Here is a 20,475-nt window from a genome sequence, read left to right as displayed (position 1 = left end):
GGTATCTTACAGTATAATTTCATTAAGATCTTGGAAGACAACAGCATCATGATTCCATTATATGACCACAATTTTCTGTTTGTCATATAAAAAATAGGAATGCAATGAATGATTTTTTTATAGAAATACCTCCCCAATTTGCTTATCTTAAACATCTCACTTAGAAGGAAAATATTTATATGGCTAAGATAAAAAATATTTGATATAGACAGTATAACTAATTTCACATACATACACTAAAGTTTCAAATGCACGGAGAACCTGCACAGAAAGTAATGTACTCTCACCAGTTCATTATCCAGATGATAGCAAAGGTGACTTAATGACCACTTAAAGCAATAAGACTTATTATTAACCAGTTGATTACATTTGCCTGGTTTATATAACAACATACTGTGCATTATTTTTCTTGCCAGTCTGTTATAGGGTTGCCTTCCTTGGGCTATTATTACAGACCTTAGATATATAACTGGTCCATGATGGAAAAACACATTCATTAACACCATGATAATGAATATTAGTGATTGGACTGCTACCATTCTAATTTGAATTTGATATTATTCTTGACTCCATGACCTAGTGATCGTCTTAATATATTCACATGTTCACTTAATACCATTCAGATAAGAGCTGTTTAAGTTCTGCAGAGTTTTCATGGCTTAAATTAGAATTATCTTGATGTATGATTTTGTATCAGTTAAGGAAGATATACATGTACTATTTCAGTTGTTGTAAAACTGGTTTCTTCTCTTCCTGATAATTAGACTTTAAAATGTGAGCAGTTGGATAGATATGTATCAATCTAAATTTACGAAGCACTTCAAACATCTTGATGTAACATAAGAGTCACAGAATCAGCATGGAGAAAAAAAACAGTAAGTAGCCAGGCACAATCCAAGAACCGGTGTGGTGAGTGTAGGCCCTATAAATTCAGAAATTTTACCTTTCCATGTCTGCCTTGAATTTCTTCAAACAAGGTCCCAACTAAATTATTTAAGGAATATAACTAATATCTGAGTATGAATTAATTTGAGATAGATACTGTATTCTGATTAAAATAATTTTGTTATATCTCAATGGATAAAAAAAATATTGGCACTTCGCACAATAAACAATATGCACATGGACAATTTTGTTATTTTTCAATAGACAAAATTTATATCATAGCCAATTCTTAAATATTATTTTGTATAAAGAACTTTGGTTTGATTTATTCAGAATAAATCGCAAAGCAGTTTATGTTATGCACAAATCAAACCGAAGTTCTTTATACATTCCTTATAATTAAATATTTTGGCAAAAACTTCGATAAATTCATAATTATTTCAACACACACGCCTTTTTCCAGACAGATTACTTCATTGGCAAAAGTAGTCCAGTTAAAAGGGGTGTGTTTAAAGTTCATGACCTGGTTCATTGACCAAGTGATGGGAATTTTGTTTTTTTTTTGTATCCAAGATCAAATAAAAACGAGGGCATCTTTTCCAACAATAAAAATGATCATATTATTCACAATAATTAAGTGGTTGAATGTCATTCTAAGTATAATTTGGGCAGTAGACATACAAATTAAGATATTATTCGAGTTAAGTAAAAAACAACCACTAAGTAATGTTATATGACTTTATAGTACAATTTACAGAATGGATGAATAATGAAATGATAACAGAATGATAATGTGTGTTAGCAATCATTTATTTGTTCGTCAAGATAGAACCAAAAATGATTACTGTTAAAATAGAACTTGTTGGATTTGTCCATTTTATTCTTAATTTAGAAAAAAAGCTACTTGCGTTTGAACTTCATCTAAATGCCACTACAGATGCCCTTCATTTATGGGTAATAGGATAATTAATAAGAAAGAGTGAATAACCAAAATATGATCAATCCTGCCAAGAATGCGTTAACATTTAACTTGTGAGCGGAAGTTGTTCCACGCAAGAGTTAAACCTCAATGCATACTTCGCACGAGTGATCATATTTTGGTTATTCACGATAACCAATTGATTATCCTATTTATTATATAGATTTCCTCCTGAACTCATTGCTATTTCAACATAAATTTTAGTTTTTGTGAATGGGGGATTGATATTTGTAATGTAACGTTTTCACAAGAGAAAGTGCAAGAATGAAATTACTGAATTTATTTCACAGTGTGAATTATCATTTTTTTTACACAGGGAAACATTCGGTAAATCACTGCTATCTATATAATAATATGTATTTAATCTGGACACCTACAGGCCATTTAACTTGGAGTTTAAACACAATCCTAATATCTGATATTCATTGTACTATTTAAAATGGAAACTAATAACTATCTCAGAAATGGGAAAAAAATCATACTGCAATAACCTTATCAAATTTTATAGACTATAAAGCAAAAATCATGCTCATAGCATAGCAAAAAAATCCAATCTCAAATAATTAAATTCAAAAACTTGTCACTTTTGGATGGACATTTGCCAACTTCAAACTAAATATACAGATACATGACAATCTGAATATCATATACAAATAAAGTGTGAGAATAAGTAACAATCAACAAAGGTAATTATACAAAAACTCAATCGACAGGATTTCAAACAAGACACAACATATCAACTACGACTTGTACATGGATTAAGAAAAAGTTTACCAGAATATCATTAGAGTTATCTCCCATTTACAAGTGCCCTTTTTAAGTGTATACTATTTAACAGGTAAAAACTTTCTAACTTATCAACAGAAATTTATAGAAAAGATTGGATCTAGACTGCAAAAATATTTGATATCTGATTTCCTTCAATCAATTTAAAATGTGATAGCAGTAATTCCATAATTCAAATTCTATTAGTATAGAAAAGATATAATAACATTGTTCAACAATTACAACCACTATTATTACACTGGGATAGACATATACTGACAATAAGACACAACACTTTGACATTCAAGTGACAAACAAGAAAAAAAACAACTTGTCAAGTTAAGGAAAAATTTAATCTATAAAAATGTTTTTTACTTGACTACATATACTTAGACAATAGAGGTTTGGTGGCCTGGTATTATGAGCAGTTAGTAATAGACAGAGAAACAGACTCTGTTCAACCAGTCTAACCTTTTACCGATAGCACCACAAATAAAATAAAGTACTCTGCAGGGCACAGCTTGATATCACTGCAGGGGTCTGATCCTGACTACTTGAGTGAGTATGAATGATGCCAATGCTGACAGCACCCTACTGTTACACAACAACCAATTTTGTTTGTGGTTATATAAAACACCAAACTCAGTATGTAAAGTCATGCTTATTCATTGCAGGTTTTTTACTTTACAACATACACTTGGTGGTCTTATTTGTCTTAAGAATAATTCTTTCTTAAAAAAAAAAAAAGAATGCCTATTGGAAAACAAAAATAACAGCAGTTGTAAAAAAAAAGAATTTTATCTAAAACGTTAAAAAAAAGCTGAAATACAAGTATAGCCGTATTTTAAGTAGATCTCTATTAAAATTAGATATAAATTCTAACATGTCACAAATAACAAATGTTTATAAACTTTTTAACAATAAACTCTGATTGGTGTTAACAAATAATATTTTGGCAATTTCACACCAACTTTGCGTAACACATACATGTATTAACATAAACCTCTTAGTTTACATTTGTAACTAATTTTTTTATAAACAAATAAATCAATATAAAAAGTTAGCACTAGACATTCTAATTGTAAAATTCAAAAATAATCACAGAATATAACAAATAAAAAAGCAAACTTTTTTTTTATCTTCTGTTTAAACCTAAAAAAAGGAGCAGATCTTCCTCCCTTGAAAAAAAAATTGTGTAACTGTTTTCCTCACAGTCAGATTATGTGCAACAGACAGTCCACAACTCATTTGTTTTCCTCTGGGTTAGTAGAGAGCTCATTGTTACTACTAAATTTTTCCACTGAAAAGGACTATCGGTGTTCACCATCTACCAAGTTGCAATCTTAATACAAAAAAGATCTTTTAACCTGATCAAATTTTGCAAGGCATCCAAAATAAAGGTATGGTCACCATTATCATTTTAGAAATGTATCTGATGAAGCAAACTTAACCTTACAATTCAGATCACCAAATAAGAACTACACTACTTTTCATACAAAATAAAATAAAATAAAATAAAAAATGAAAAAAAAAAATACATTTGCCAAAATTTTTCTTTAAAAATGTCATAAACACCTATTTTAATGTGGACAATTCAAAACTGGGGTAATAAACACAAACGATTCACAGAAAGAGTAAACTTTTCATTATAATTAATTCTAATGCAGAAACTTGTGATCATTTTTGTCTTTAAAAGAATTAACAATGGAATTCCATTCAGAACAGGATTAAATGTAGAACTTTACATACATCAATAGCACCTTTATTAGAAAACCTAAGTACATTAACTCCCCTTAATTGGAGAGTATACACATTGTACTACCATATGATATAAGAGGGGATTTCCCTAGTTACCACATAAAAGCAAAAAAAAAAAAATTAAGCTACAATTTCTTTCTCATAAACTGTCAAAAGAAGTCTTCATATGAATCTCAATGGTACCATCTCAATACCTACTGCATTCTAAAATATTTGAGCTCAGTTCATTGTAACTCTATCAAACAATTTCAGACCACTTGAGTAACAGCATTTAGAAACATGTCATATATAGATCTAAGATACTAAGGCTCAGTTGTACTACTGGTTAATAGCAGAAAAGATAGAAAATGAATATAAAAATCTAGACATTTATGAAAAACACATATGGTACACTTTCCTGTTCTGCAATACAACATTGTATCATACACAGAAAGCAAATTGCACACAAGTGTAAATTCTGGCTTAAAAAATTCTTGCATCTTTCAAAAAAGCAAATATTTACAAGCAAAGACTCTTTCATAAATAATGAAATGAATAGGAGAAAATATACAAATAAATGGCATATAAAAGGCTAAAAAAATATTGCAAAAAAGTTTGATCAAAATGAGATTTCATGGCAAAATGCATTGTCAAGTATCTATATGCATTACAAAATAGGAATCATGCACAGTAAATATTACAGAAACTTACATCTTTTGAAACACTTTCATTGAATAATAATAATTAGTTATCAAATCCTGTTATTTTCAAAAGTTACATGAACTACATTAAATGACATCAAAAATGATTAAAACAATAGATTCAAATATAAACATTATACACATATTTTTTGTTACAAATACTCCTTTGAAGTTTGTGCTCTTTGATTAAAATTGCTATTATAATCTCTCCTGCTAGATTACTGTACATTAAATGTTCATTTACTGAGATCATTACAATAATATTTATAGATTACACTTCTGATGTATGCTGTTTCTATGTGCTACCGCTACCATGTTTTCACTTTGACTATCATATAATGCATTTTTTTCCTCCAAAACAAAAAACTACTGTGATTTCAGTATTCTAAAAGGAATCCTTAAGAGTCAACAGACTGATAAATCCTAGAAGCTACATTACGACTTCCATATGAGCTCAAATTTATGTAGAATTTGAGCATCAGTTCTTATATACCAATTGACAGAAAACAAGCAAGTTTCATATAGCATGTGACCACTTGCATATTTAAGCATAGCATAATTAAAACAATACAACCATGAAGAGATAAACTAAAATTGTATGTGTTCAGATACAAATGTAGCACATAAAAAACGTTCTTGCCAAATTCTGACATAAAGCAAACTGGCAAGTCTGACTTATTTCATCAATACAGGAAAAATTGAAGGCAGTGAGCATAAATTACAGGATTTTAAATTCCAGATATCAGATTTTATTACCTAAAACTTTCATTTCTGATAGCACTGGCCATTACTACTGGTAAATTAACTCACTTAAAAACGAATGTTGGATGTTGTAGAAAGTTCTATTTTTAATGATGGGTTAGCTTTAATGAATATTAATTTGTTGCATTTCTTCTGCAGTAGGTTTATTGTTACCCTAAACGCTATCATGTTGAAACATTTAGTGAGATTTCTATACATACAATGAGTGTTAGTTATGACACAGATGAGATAGGGTTGTGGGGAGATCCCATCTGTGTAAGAACCTTATCTAACCATTGTAAAGGTCCATTTAAATGAATTTCTATCCAGCATGGAGTACTGGTAACATCCTGTCTGTGGTACTCTGCTCCCCAGCCCTTAACAAAACTCATACGGATCGTGCACATTTTTGTGAGTTCATACACAGCCTCAAAACCATGGTTGACTGACTGACTTAGAAGAGCTGCAAATTCTTGGTTGTTGAAGATCTTAAGGCTACATCCCGGTGGAATTTTACATACTGTTGTTGGATGAAATCCATGATGGTAATTACAGTTACGACTCTGTACAAATATGCTGCTGTCACTTAAACATTCAGCAAAGACCTCCCCTCCTACATAGTACAGGTGTACACCTGAGAATAAATTAAATTAAATTTAATAAAAAAAAAATCACACAAAAACATGGTACGGTAATTAGGAGAGAGTAAAAATTCTAATAAACAAAAAAAAAAAGTTCTTTGCATTGTAATCTTAAGGCCCAAAATTGATAACTCAATCATTGGTAATTGATAATGCTTCAAGCTTTTTTCAAATCAAGTAAAACTGCAGGTAAAAAAATAATGTCTTGTCAACAAAGCTAAACATTCTTCAGATGAAAGAATTCGACTCAGCATACTAAATATTGAAACATTCAGACTAACAGATGCTAAGAAATTAACATACTTATCAGACAAAGTGAATGCACATACTCTACAGGCTTTTTTTAGTTCAGGAGTTGTAACTTATAAGTTAACAAAACATGGGACAGAAATGGCTGGGTTACTATAAACAGAAAATTGAAGTGCCACAAACCCAAAATCATATCCCATAGTATTGGACCCCAGACTGAAGTTGTGGGCCAAGTATCTAGTGGCTATGATTTATAGTTGCTGTGAAAAATGTTTCAAAAATATTTCCCCTTCCAACAGACACTCTCCATTCTATATGAGGATAGGCACAAGTACAACCTGAGCAAAAATGTTGGTGAATGCTGATAAAAAAAAAAAAAAAATAAAACTTAAAATGTATACTTTTAATACATATTTGTCATATCAGTGCTGATAATTAAATGTAAAATTTTGAAAATGTTTTTTTTCATTAGATAATATAATGGAAAACATTAAAAATGGTTAGTTAGACCTAAAGAAGGACAGACTGGGAAATTCAAAGATCCCACTACATTAAAAGTCTTTGCCCACATACCTTTGCTGATATGTCGCCTAGTATTTTCAATGGTAGAGTTACGATTGACATTGGAGAGGAGACCTAGACAGAATCTGTCAGCATTGTTTGAAGGGTCAGTGAAACCATCAACCACAATGCTAGTCTGTGAAGCACGGAAAGCTTCACCAACACGGTTGTTAAGCTCATAGTACACAATTGTGCACCAAAACTGTGGCTCCTGGTAATTCACTGGTTGTAGATCCACTGAAAAGAAATTGATTTCCCTTAAAGGTACTGTAAAAAGCAATTGAATATCTCTAGAAATCTAAAATGGCTTTCGTCCTAATGTCAATTTAGGTCATTAATGTGTCTTTGTGTCATTATTTGACTTTTTAGTTCATTTTGAAGGAGTGTCATCCTTCTGTTACCGTGGATTTTATTACTTCTGTTGTTGGGGCCTTTCAGAGCTACCTTGAAGATGTTTTAACACTTGCTGAAGACCTTTTGGTGATCTCTGTATTTACTATTTATACAGGGGTTATATGATGGTGCATCTGCTGTATTTCACCACATCAGTTCCTTTTTCTATTCTCATAATATTCACATGTAAATGAAGGATAATGTTAACACGTATTTTCCATGTAAAAATCCTCCTCAATAGGAAAGAAGAGTCATGGATACATGCTTCACTACTTTCTGAAACATGACTTCCTTTGATTGAGAATAAGCAAACTTAGTTGGCAGGAGAAAAATGATTATCTCTTTTTTTTTTCTAAAACTGTATTTTTAACATTATAAGCAAATGCTCTCCATACTAATTATTTCCTCTATTTTTGAAGTATATAAAAGTTCAATCAATATTAGTCTGTTACCTCCAGAGGGCATTGTATCCATTGGTGTTGGTGGTGGTCTTCTTGGTTGGTTTCCATGGTTACTACAATGCTGTATATTTACTGTTTGTTGTTGGTTGTGTGGCTGGTTATCATCATGTGGCTGATAGGCAGGTGGTGGTGTGCCAGCTGATGATAAAAACAATTTTTTTATAATATTTTCTGCAAATTTCAGATCAACAAGTAAAAAATGGTGAATTATTCAAGGCAGATATAAAGATAGTAACAGACATTTCCATTTTCTGGTGGTCAATTCAGTGAATATCAAGTGATGCAATCATAATACAATTTCTTTTTGAGACATCATGGTTTTAGAACATCAACCACAGTGCCCATTAAGAAATCCTTAATCTACTGCTTATAATCATGTAATGCATTATATTTATGTCAACACATACTTATTGGCTTCTTTTATATGATGGACCTTTACATGATGATTGAGGTATATGTATTTTGGATGATTCACCGAAAAGAATGAACCAAAATATAACCACAATCACAGGTGTCAAATGTGTAGTTTTACAAGTGTTTTGACATTTAGCTCTAATTACTGGCACTAGTGAAAATATATATTACCAACACTAATGATCAGCCATTTCAACATTAAAAGAATATTAAATCATCAGTGATTTACAAAAAAAAATTACCAAATTAAATGCTTTGCAAAACAGTGTGACAGTGTAAAAGAAACATAAACTTTGATAATTAGATATATCACTGACATCCATATTACCTGGCAGACCATAGGGACTCCCTGGACCAGAACTAGCTGGTGAGTGTGGTCCCTGCTGTGACTGTTGGTGAAACCCATTGGGATCAAAGCTAACATTCTGCGGCATAGCAGGCTCTGGTGACTGCTGAAACGGTGGTAATGAACTTTGACCTGGTCCTGAAGGATACTCACTATATCGTGGGACTAACACAGGTGGAAGTACTATAACGTAAAAATATAAAAACACTTTAAGAAGACATAGGTAAAGAATAAAGATACTCTAGGTCAGAAACTAGAACAGACTAATAAGACAGGGTCCTGTTCCTAATGAAGTGTTTACAAAAAATCATAATCCATTTTAAGCTATTAATTGAAAATACACATATAACCATTACATAATTTGAGTTGACTACTATCCATACATTTTACAGTTTTGCACTACAAGAACTAATACAGCATAAAAATGGTGTCTACAAATATTTTTTCAAAATTCAAATATTAAAAAAAAATACAAAATTTCAGTAAAGCATTATACCACATTCAGTTTTTATGAGATTTTGCATTCACAAAAATTGTTGACAAACAGACAGACAAAGTGAAAACTATTAGGCACCTGCATTGGTGATGTGGGGTCCTACTAATTACTGCTTGTACACAAAATATTTAGCTTACAGAAAATTTTTTATACTTTAGATCACTTATAGGCTAACATCTTACTCAACTAATATGGATGACAATCATTTGTATAGAAATCAAAAGGGTGTTATGAACAATGATGTAGCCACTTATCATTCCTGTACAACACAACTGCTTTGTTCCAATTCATATATACAAGAGAAGAAATAAGTGGTCAATATACATGTACCCATATGTTTTTGGTTTATTATAACATACATGTAGATTTAACAGCAGCCTATATATAGATTTATTATCATATTAAATCTACATGTTCAGGGCATCAATGCTACTAATGTTCATTACTTTCAGGTGCATTTAATAATCAGCCCTTATCATCTAATTAACTCCTGTTTTAATGATCCTTTGCCAAACATTGCACCTTTTTTTAATCTTGATGCACATGTGCATGGATTATGAAAAGAAAGTGTGTTAATTTGTTTCCTTTAATACATGTAATTAATTAGGTACTGTAACCTCATCAGTTGATGGTTAGAACTAACAGATAAAAGCCAGTTTTTAATTGGAGACACTCAGACAGATTGAGTTTTCCAACATCAATAGACAATTTAATTTATAATATATACATGTAAACTGATTCTAGTAATTTGGTAATTCTGCAGGTAATTCCTGCAATAACAAATTTAAGCATGGTAACATACGGTCATGTTTGTTAAATGAGATTTTTTGTGAGTACCTAAATATTTTCTTTGGTCTCCTCTAAAATAATCACTCCCCATGCACAAACTTTTTAAATTTATAAAATCTTTCTATTCACATAAATATCTTCTTGTGAACAGCTTCATAAATCTTCCTAAACTGCCTTTGGTTGTGTAATTTTGCTAAGATTTGACACCCTGTGGTAATGCATACATGTATATAATCCTGCAAGATTGCACCCTTCAGTTTCATAACCCTGCAAGACTGCACCCTTCAGTTTCATAATCCTGCAAGACTGCACCCTTCAGATTCATAATCCTGCAAGACTGCACCCTTCAGATTCATAACCCTGCAAGACTGCACCCTTCAGATTCATAACCCTGCAAGACTGCACCCTTCAGTTTCATAATCCTGCAACACTGCACCCTTCGGTTTCATAATCCTGCAACACTACACCCTTCGGTTTCATAATCCTGCAAGACTGCACCCTTCAGTTTCATAACTCTGCAAGACTGCACCCTTCAGTTTATTAATACTAATAGACCTCTCAGTTATATAGTCCTGCTCAGCTGATCCCTCAGTTATATAGTCCTGCTCGGCTGACCCCTCAGTTATATAGTCCTGCTCAGCTGATCCCTCAGTTATATAGTCCTGCTCGGCTGATCCCTCAGTTATATAGTCCTGCTCGGCTGACCCCTCAATTATATAGTCCTGCTCAGCTGATCCCTCAGTTATATAGTCCTGCTCAGCTGACCCCTCAGTTATATAGTCCTGCTCGGCTGACCCCTCAGTTATATAGTCCTGCTCAGCTGATCCCTCAGTTATATAGTCCTGCTCAGCTGATCCCTCAGTTATATAGTCCTGCTCGGCTGACCCCTCAGTTATATAGTCCTGCTCAGCTGACCTCTCAGTTATATAGTCTTGCTCAGCTGACCTCTCAGTTATATAGTCCTGCTCAGCTGATCCCTCAGTTATAGTCCTGTTCAGCTGACCCCTCAGTTATATAGTCCTGCTCAGCTAACCCCTCAGTTATATAGTCCTGCTCAGCTGATCCCTCAGTTATATATAATCCTGCTAGTCAGCACCACTCAGTTTTTTATTTCCTATGTATTGTCTTTTGGACATTTTCCTAAAACCTCTGCCTAACTATATATGAGTACTATTAAATTTAATCTTGAACTATCTGACTTGAGTTTGAAATAATATATATTACCTGGACTTTCAACTCTTTTGTAATGGTAAGGATTTATGCAGACCTCTTTCTGTTTAGCACTAAATGGATAATCACAACATTCTAACGGCTTCAGTTCATGATGACTCTGTAGATCTGGCCATCGCCACACTCGACAATAAATAACATGTGGAAGTCCCTTACGATGAGATACCTGTAATCTTCCATCTAGAGATCTAGGAATGGTAACACATTTACTTGGCTGGCCAGGACAGCTCAGGGCTTTTTCTAAGTCTTCTAAAGCACCTTTCTTTTTCTTAAGTTTCTTGACAAGCGAGTCAACAGCTTTCTCTGCCCATTTCTCTTCCTCATCCCCCTGTTTCCATCCCAGCAATCTTTTGACTGCTGGACTCGTGAAGGAGAATAAGCTGTTTAAGCTTGAGATTGGTGAGGACATCCCTTATAACCTATGAAAATATAAAACATACATTATAAAAATACCTAAGAACTGGCGAAAAGATAAAAAAATAACCAATGTAATTGTACCTTGTATCTTAATTTTAATACATATGAAATCTCCATACAACTGAATATATACATGTACTGTGCATGTTATATGTGAAAAGAGAAATGTTTATACATGGTTACATGTAGGAGTTGAGTCAATCCAAGTCATGCTTGTAACATGAACTTTGTTTATGATCTGCTATTTTCTACTAGGATCACATCATTGTAATACAGAAATACAACCATCTTAAAAGTGTTATTGCCACAACATGAACATTCAACCTTTTAGATCTTGTATGAACTGAAAATCATCAGGAAGATCAAATTAATAAATGAATACTAACTTTAACACTAATGCTTTTCCTTGGTACATCTACTATTAATCTGAACATAATTCAAGTACAAGTTCTAAGTACACATGTATTTCATAGTTCAAAAGTCATTGTCATGACAGTGATAATTTTTATTTGATAATTTTTATTTAGATCTTTGAGAATTCTTTAAGCAAATAAACAGAGTAATACTTAAACATTGCTTTGCTCTTTCATGATAAAACCATCATTGTAAGTTGATATTCTTTTAAATGTTACATAGATATGCAAAGATGTGAAATATAATATTGAAGTTCAATTAAATGGGCACCTGTTGTGTATTACATGAAAACATCCAGGTGTACAATACCTGATGAATGTTTCAGGTGCATACCTATCACTCACACTCTACAGCCTTCTCATTTACAAACTTAGAATTTAAAATTTTATGACTATAATATTTCAATTTGTCATTTGATTTTTAAATTTAATTATGGCTGTGACAATAAGGTCACTTGAAACAAGACTATAAAAAATTATAAATTCTTATTACATTTGTACACGGACAATTGATACATGTACAGTGCCTGGTTTCATAAAAAATCTCCAACTGAGATTTTTCTCAAATCCTTCCTCAGCTTTTTACTCGAAAGTCATGTGAGTGGCTTCGAGTATTGTAAGTATAAGAATGACAAAAGGGCTTCCAGCAGATAACTTCACGGACGGAAATGCTGTCTTCAAATTAATGCGTGATTCTCTTTTAAACTTTAAATATTTCACCGATATCCCAAATAAATGATATCTCAAACATTTTTAAGTTTAATTTTCAGCTAAATATTGTCGAACTGGTAAATCAAGCCGCCAAACTATTTTTTGCCGCTTGGGCACGTAGCAATTTCATAGAAGACAGTTAAAAGCTATCCTGGTTCCCAGGACTACTGAATATTGCGATCGGGAACCAGTCGAGTTAAAAGCCAATACAATTTAATTGGCGTTATCTCTCTATGGGTGGTGTTGAATTTTAACTATGCCCCTTGAATGGTATTAAAATGAAAATCAATTTAACAAGAAGCGTCACAATTAACATCATCAGCTGCCCTTTATCAAGTTAAGGTCTCAAGAACGTAAACAAATGCAATAATCTTACTTTCACGATATTTGTGTACATCTTTGTTTTGTTTTGCTGCAGGTTGCAAGGGAAATGTGGGTTCAACACCGAAACATTCTCAAACCTTAGCCCATGTCATTTCTGGAACTCTAGCACATTGCTTAAAAAATAAACATCGGGAACCTATCTTGCAGGTTGCACGCCAAGCAACTTCTGAGTTTCAGCACCTTTGGGGCTTTGATTATGAAACCTAGGACAGTCCATGTTTCAGTATTGTTAAAGTGTTTGTCAGAAATCAACGGTTTTTTTGTGATCCAGTTAACATGTATACAGAGTTCTCTTAGGCTTTTAAAACCGTGCACAGGATTATTTTCATCACTGTACTGTCTGAAATAAATTTTGTTAGAAAGCACTATGACAAGTCAACTGATTAATCATTAGATGAAGCCACAAGAACTGCGCTATCCTGTACTTCTTTGTACTTAAATTTATCAGCAAGGCAACCAAAACAGATAGGAGAAACTTTTGCTCATTACTGACTTAATGATTTTTCATTTTTTTACACACATCAAACATTTTTAAAATACATTAAAACTTATTTATAGTGATGATGGATTGCCTTGAAGCAATTTACATGGTGGGAGGTCTAAAGATACACTGGAAGCATCACATGTTGACAACTATTGATCAATAAAAAACTAACTTGTCTATATCTATAAAAAGATTTATAAGTATAATTTATGGTGCAATGTGGTGAATGCACTGTCAACATAATAGTTCAAATATTGCCGTGCACTTTTACAAATGAACACATCAAGATTTACAAGTATGCACAAAGTTAATTATTTGTTTTATACTTCAGCAAGTGTCACTGAACTGTAAGAAGTTTTCAACATTCATGATATAAAACCAAATAATTGAAGAAATCTTTTAATAAGTGACTTTGTATGGCTTTCCCTAGAAGTCCCTCTATGTTCTTGTGAAGAAAATAATGCCATTACAGGAACCAAAATAAAATGGTAAATTGATAATCACTAACAAACAAAAAATGATGTCATGCTAATAAGTCACTTCTAACCTGTTTAATACTGAGTCAGGTTTCCAGTTTTTCCTCTTTAATTAAAGGCACTCATAACAGCTTTATTTGCTTTATAACCCCTGTAATTAATTAAACCTACAGCACATACTGCTACCAGGAAATAGTCAAAATGTGATAGTTAAACATTAAAGAATGATTCATTTTGTGATCAAGGTAGAAAATTACTTTCAAGGCTAAAAAGTAAAGTGTACTACTATACCAAAATTAAAGGTACGCCTAGTGACCTTGTACATTTGGGAAAATTATGGGTCAAATTATCAGATGCTATTATAGTTTGACTATTTCTTGGTTCAAGAAAGCATTTCAATGTGAGTAATACTTAAAGCAGAGGCGACTAGATAAGAAGACAGTTTATTGATATTCTTCCACCCTACTCGGCAAAAGCCAAGTAGTAAGTTTACATTTAGTTCATTAGAAGGGAAGAGAGGCACTGTGCTCTCTATTTTAGACTAACAAAGACACTGCTTTTTTATTCAGTTCAAACATTTCTTGAATTATATTGCCTTTAAGCTAGATTTTTTAAGCTCATACTTGGCTGTGTACATTATCAACAACAAATCATCTGGAATAAATATAACAATTTTTTTTTACTAAAGATTACATGTAAAAACAGCAAACATTTGATACCATTCTAACTACACTTTACATATATTTAAATAATTACTTACAATATTGTCCAGAATTTGTTTAACCCTCCAAATATATCCTTTTCAGTAACAAAGGTTGTTATGAATATAATTACTAGCTACTGTTGTGAAAGAAAAAAGAAAAAGTTTTAGATAATTCCCTGAATAGAGCCACTGACATGTCGTAAATTGTCACTTTCATTTTATCATATTTATAATGATGTGAAGATGACACAACAGAAATTACCATCAATTTTAAAGGTCTGATAAAAGTTTGATAAATTATTTCACTGTTGAACAAGCATACAAGATTTGTGTCAATTAGTACCTTTTTGTCTAGACATTAGGGCTCATATAATGTTTTATAGCATCAAGCTAAAAGGCTAAAATATAACCTGTTAATCTGATCTGGAGTGACCTCACCTGGGTCTGAAAGTCTTACATCATACAGAAGAATTAATTTTAAGAGTTTAATTTTAAAATGCTGGCAATCTCTACAACTCTACCTCTTTTAGAACAATGTTTAATGTATCTATATTGTATAATAACCAGATCCATTATATAATAAATATATGACAGCATTGATAAACATACAGGTGAACCAGTGCACTACATTCAGTATAAAACAATTTAAATGCCAATAAACCACTTTTTGTGCAGTGTGATTCTAATGAGTTTTAAAAGTGTGTCCACCCATAATCTAGTCACTTTATAAAGACAATGGATGCACATTATATACACATGAATTGAAATGGACAAGAACAGAAAACGGCAGACCCTATAAAAGATTATGAAAAAAGCAGTTGATTTTAACACCCCCCAAAAAAAATCTTTACCACAAATAAGGTTAGCAAACTCTTTCCAATACTCCAAATTGCAAATTTAAGTCCAGAATTCTAACAATTACACTTCATTATGTATATTCCAATCTTTCAACCCAATCGGCCAATGTAATTTGTTTTAACTGTAGGGATTCGTCATAAATGTTAACTAAAAGTTTTGTCCTTATAAAATTAGAACTGTTCTAATTAGACTGAGACTCATTTGAATACACATATGGAATTTTATGTAATTAATTTTCAATTCTTTTTTTTTAATTTTTGTCAAATAATACACTTATGCATATGCAATGGACAAAACCTATAGATACTGATGAAACCAGGTTTGTTTAGGTTGAGCAAATAAAACCCTTGGGTCATACACTTGCATTTTCATCCAAGTGGGGTTGTTGTCTCTTTGACACATTCACCATAGCCATGGTCATTATACTAGCTATATTAGAGAATATCAAAGGCTGTGTTATTTGACATACTGTTCTTTAGACTCTAAAATACAAGTACAAATACAAGTACCAGTACACAAAATTGGATTTTTTTTAAATAGAGATAAAGGTGACTGCAATAAGGTTTTTGTGAAAAATAAATCAGCTTTCAACTTCACCTTCATTTCAACATATACATGTAAATATCAGTAACTGAGTTGTTCGTGATTTAAATAGTACTGTCCAGACTGTCCTTCAGATGGAAAAATTAGTTTCTGTTCTAATTTTTGAGTTTTTTTTTTGCTACAGTATACATATTTCAGGGAATGCTCTAGCTTTCAAATTCTGTCACCTGAAAATTGGCAACTGCCAATTTTTACCCCTGATTTTCAGAAATTGGAACAAACATAGGTGGCGAAATAATCCACAGATGAGTTATTTTTCAATTCTTCAAAATAACCCTCATTCATGACATATATGTATTCAAGAATCACTCTTGATACATGTATAAGGCAGGTTTTAGCTGATGTCTTAGCCAGTAAGTCAATTCATATGCAAAATTATGTAGCAAGTGTTTTATTTAATCTGGGACTTTTTATTACTAAATTTTTTATTTATAAGTCTTCAACAATCTTAATTCTCTTTATTCAAAGAATAAAATTTTTAGCAAAGTACCATGACAGATTAATTGTGCGCCTTTTTTTGTTCTCTTCTTTTCTTAAACTTCTGCTTGATATCCGAATATTAAGACTTAATTTAGGTCAAGTATACCTTATTTCCTTACTTAGATTTGGGGAATCCACTTTCTATTGGTTTACCGATTTTCCTGCCAAAAAAGTCACACAGCCAATTAGAAAAGTGTAAACAGAAGTCCTCCATTTGCTTTTATCAATTCTTGCATTTACGAGTGTTTTATACATTTCCTGATGGGATTATCATTGTTAATTGGATGTAATACATTAATTTACATGTAAAAAGTTAATATGTTTCAGAATATACCACATCATATTGTTTAACAGGGCTCACAAGCTTGTATGTAGCCACCTGCACATTTACATTTGACCAAATGATGTGAATTTTGATTGGCTCAATAATATATCTACATCTGACTGACACCTCCCATGAAAATTTATTTGAAGAGATACTAATTTAATGAATTGCAAGTCAGGGTCACCTACTGACATAGTCTAATTACCTTTGATTGGGTTTGGTCAATTAGCTGTGACCAGGTGTAATTTGGAGTATAAACCCATTGCAGACAAACTTCCTGCCAATTTTAATATACAAAACCTACAATGTAGGTGTCAAGAATTTGTTGCCAGATCAAATAAAAAATTGCAAATAGAACATTGGTGAAACCCAGCTCAATCCCTGGAAGTTCTTGGTAAAAGTCCACCTCTAATATGCAGGTTTATATTGTATGACTACGAGTACCTGAATAGCAGGCGTGCAGTAGTGACAGCTAAAAACTCAAAATTACTATGTAAACAGAATCGATTTACAAGGAAGCAACTAAATGTAATGTAACTATGACTACAGCCCACAATCAAGACAAAACATTTTCCAAATAGATATACATTGTACATTTAGGCAGCAAGCTAGAATAGAAGAAGAGATTCTTGATCTTAGTATTAACTAGAGACTCTAAGAGAGCCTGAATTGCTCACTTGGTCAAAAATAGTAATTTTAGCTTTCTAAAGCTGAACTCGTAAAGGAGAAGACTATGTTATTGTGCAAGTCATAAATATTGAAACTAAATGTAATGTGTTTAATGTTCATGAAAATAAAATTGAAACGAAATTGTTTCCTTTTCTTAACTAATTAATCGTTATTTATATTACGGGAATTTGAATTATCTGCGCCAATGAGTGCCACCATGATCGGTTGAGCTGTGATGTCATGAAGTCAGTTTGTAAAGTGAAAGTAAAAAGGTTATTGATTTTGATGTCCGAAGAAAGCGTAAATTTGGGACTTTTCCCCAATAATTTTTAACCCAAATTACAGATGAAAGAGACTGAGGCGAAATGTGTAAGCAAATGTCGGACAACATTCACGAACAACAGGATTTGCAGCCAGAAGACTAGTAGATGTACATGTACAAAAATGTATATCTGAGGAAAATCTAATGGCTACTTCTGAAGAATGTTCGATTTGACAATCAAAAAACTTTTTGGATATTTCTCTTTTATTACTTGTGCAATCATAAGCTTGATAAGACAGCATGTTACGGTGATAAGATAAACAGGATCCTAGAATTTATTTACAGAATATTTTTGTTTACATATTACATGCAGTGCTTGCACATCAGTACCAAACCAACTAAGTGACGTCACAAGCTAATCAGAAGCTACTGGTAAAAATAAAAAAAGTCTGTTTAAGATCTTCCTTCAAATAGAAGAGTCCTGCAAGATGGCTATCCACGTATATTTCAACGATTATTAATTTTGCATAGCCTTGAACATTTTACAAAAGTGCATTTTGCATTATAGGTTATTTATTTTTGTTTACATGGGTATCATTTTTCATAAGAGCTTAACTTAACTTTTCCTTTAAACCTACTGTACTAATGTCACAAGAATCATTTCATCAATAGAGTGCATCTTAGTTATCCAACCCATTTTCATATAGAAGAAATCTCTCATAGTCATTTTTTGAAGTTACTGCCATTGAAAAGTCAAAAAATGACTCTTCAATGGCAATAACTTAAACTAAGATAAACAGATCTTTATGAAAATTTCAGCATAGGTCCTCCTACCATGCTGATTAATTTTACCGTCACTTGTGACAATTTTGCTTAACTCATTGGTTAACCAATTACTACCACAAATCCACAATTTTAAAAACAGCAACCATGTTTTTCAACAGATCAAAAATCTCAATGCACTAAAGGATTCATGCTATGTTTGATTACAATCCATCCTACTAGAAGTGTCACAGGAGAAGAGTTTCAAAAGTTGGATATATAAAATTTGGGAAAAAATTCATTTCGGGACCCATACAACTTTCATCTGTCAACAAGTCTTTCTGAAAATTTCGACATAGGTCCAACTCATCATGCTGAACAATTTTTAATGTAGGCTCTGCCAGATTTTTAGTGAAACCCACTTGTCTCAGAGTTATTTGCATAACTGCAATTAGAGCATTATAGCCTATTTTGAGTAACAACGGCCATGTTTTTTGCCAAATCAAAAATTCCTACGCAAAGATTGTTAAAGATGTTCTACGAAACATTCATGCTAAATTTTGTTTCAATCCATCCAGTAGCTTCAGAGGAGAAGATTTTCAAAGTTGGAATTGTATAAAAATCAATTTCAGGACTTAGGTCCAGCCTATCATGCTGAACAATTTTACTCCCTTCAGATTTCAACCATTTTTGGAAAAGTCAAGAAAGTAAGCCTTTACCCCTGGTTTTTCACTGCATACCAAAAGGCAGTGTTACAGTGAAACTTAAGGTTTCCTTAATGTACTTGAAACATTTTCCCATTTAGTTGAATCTACATTGTATATGTATGTTTACCTATCGAGTAAACAAAAACAAAACTTGTTACCTGAACTGTTTCATAACTTTAAAATTGCTTTTCAAAACAAAACACTGTCCTTTGATCTATGAAAATCAAGGACGAGTGTTAAAACTAACTACAAGTTCACAATGAGTGGGTCACTAAAACACAATTTGACCACACCTGTTATAGTGAAAGGGATTGCCAACAAGTACGACTCCGTGACACCGCATCACGGTACTGTGAAGTACCAAGTATATTTGAATTTAACACTTTGAAAGGACTGGGCTAAGCTACAGCAAGGTGCTATCAAAATCTTCGTATGTTTAACAGAATAAAGATATATTTAGTACTTCCAATTTCAAATATAAAGATACATCATGCAGTAAAAAACGTGCTAAAATATTGACTATAACTTGAAAAGATATGCAAGGTCTTCGATTTGAATCTATTTCCCCTCATTCACAATCGTCAATACCTGATATGATATCTGATGTCCAGCCAATCAATATGTAATAACTCCAATTAGTAGCCGGTCATTAATCAATCGATCAATTTGCGATAATTTAACACCAATTTCAACAATATTGTCTTTGGCGACAGAATGACTGAGAACCAACTCACCAACAAATCAGCGTAAGAATTATTACTCATCCGGAAGTTCATTGCTGCTTCCTGTTTTCTATGGTTTTGGTGAAAATCGTTAAAATGTGAATTAAAAAA

At 32.3% G+C, this 20,475-nt stretch overlaps 1 protein-coding gene across 2 annotated transcripts; it reads right to left on the bottom strand.

Annotated features, from left to right (window-relative positions):
• Positions 1 to 1,609: 1,609 nt before the first annotated feature.
• LOC148604670 (SMAD family member 9-like) lies at positions 1,610 to 20,399 on the bottom strand. 2 transcript variants are annotated; one of them, XM_088549547.1, is made up of 6 exons: positions 20,231 to 20,399; positions 11,383 to 11,807; positions 8,856 to 9,056; positions 8,105 to 8,251; positions 7,272 to 7,496; positions 1,610 to 6,442 (listed from the first exon to the last, which is right to left on the bottom strand). In XM_088549547.1, exons 2-6 carry the CDS (start codon positions 11,795 to 11,797, stop codon positions 6,042 to 6,044), a joined length of 1,389 nt encoding a protein of 462 aa, XP_088405673.1. In that variant the 5' UTR covers positions 11,798 to 11,807; positions 20,231 to 20,399; the 3' UTR covers positions 1,610 to 6,041. The 2 variants fall into 2 exon arrangements, with proteins under 2 accessions (XP_088405673.1, XP_088405674.1); XM_088549548.1 differs by lacking the exon at positions 20,231 to 20,399 and adding an exon at positions 14,345 to 15,074.
• Positions 20,400 to 20,475: the final 76 nt, after the last annotated feature.

The sequence above is a fragment of the Perna viridis genome, chromosome 10 (assembly GCF_037379345.1).
Source record: "Perna viridis isolate PV_CMFRI_1.1 ecotype Kerala chromosome 10, ASM3737934v1, whole genome shotgun sequence".
Lineage (NCBI taxonomy): Eukaryota > Metazoa > Mollusca > Bivalvia > Mytilida > Mytilidae > Perna > Perna viridis.
This window is presented reverse-complemented; position numbering and strand designations above follow the sequence as displayed.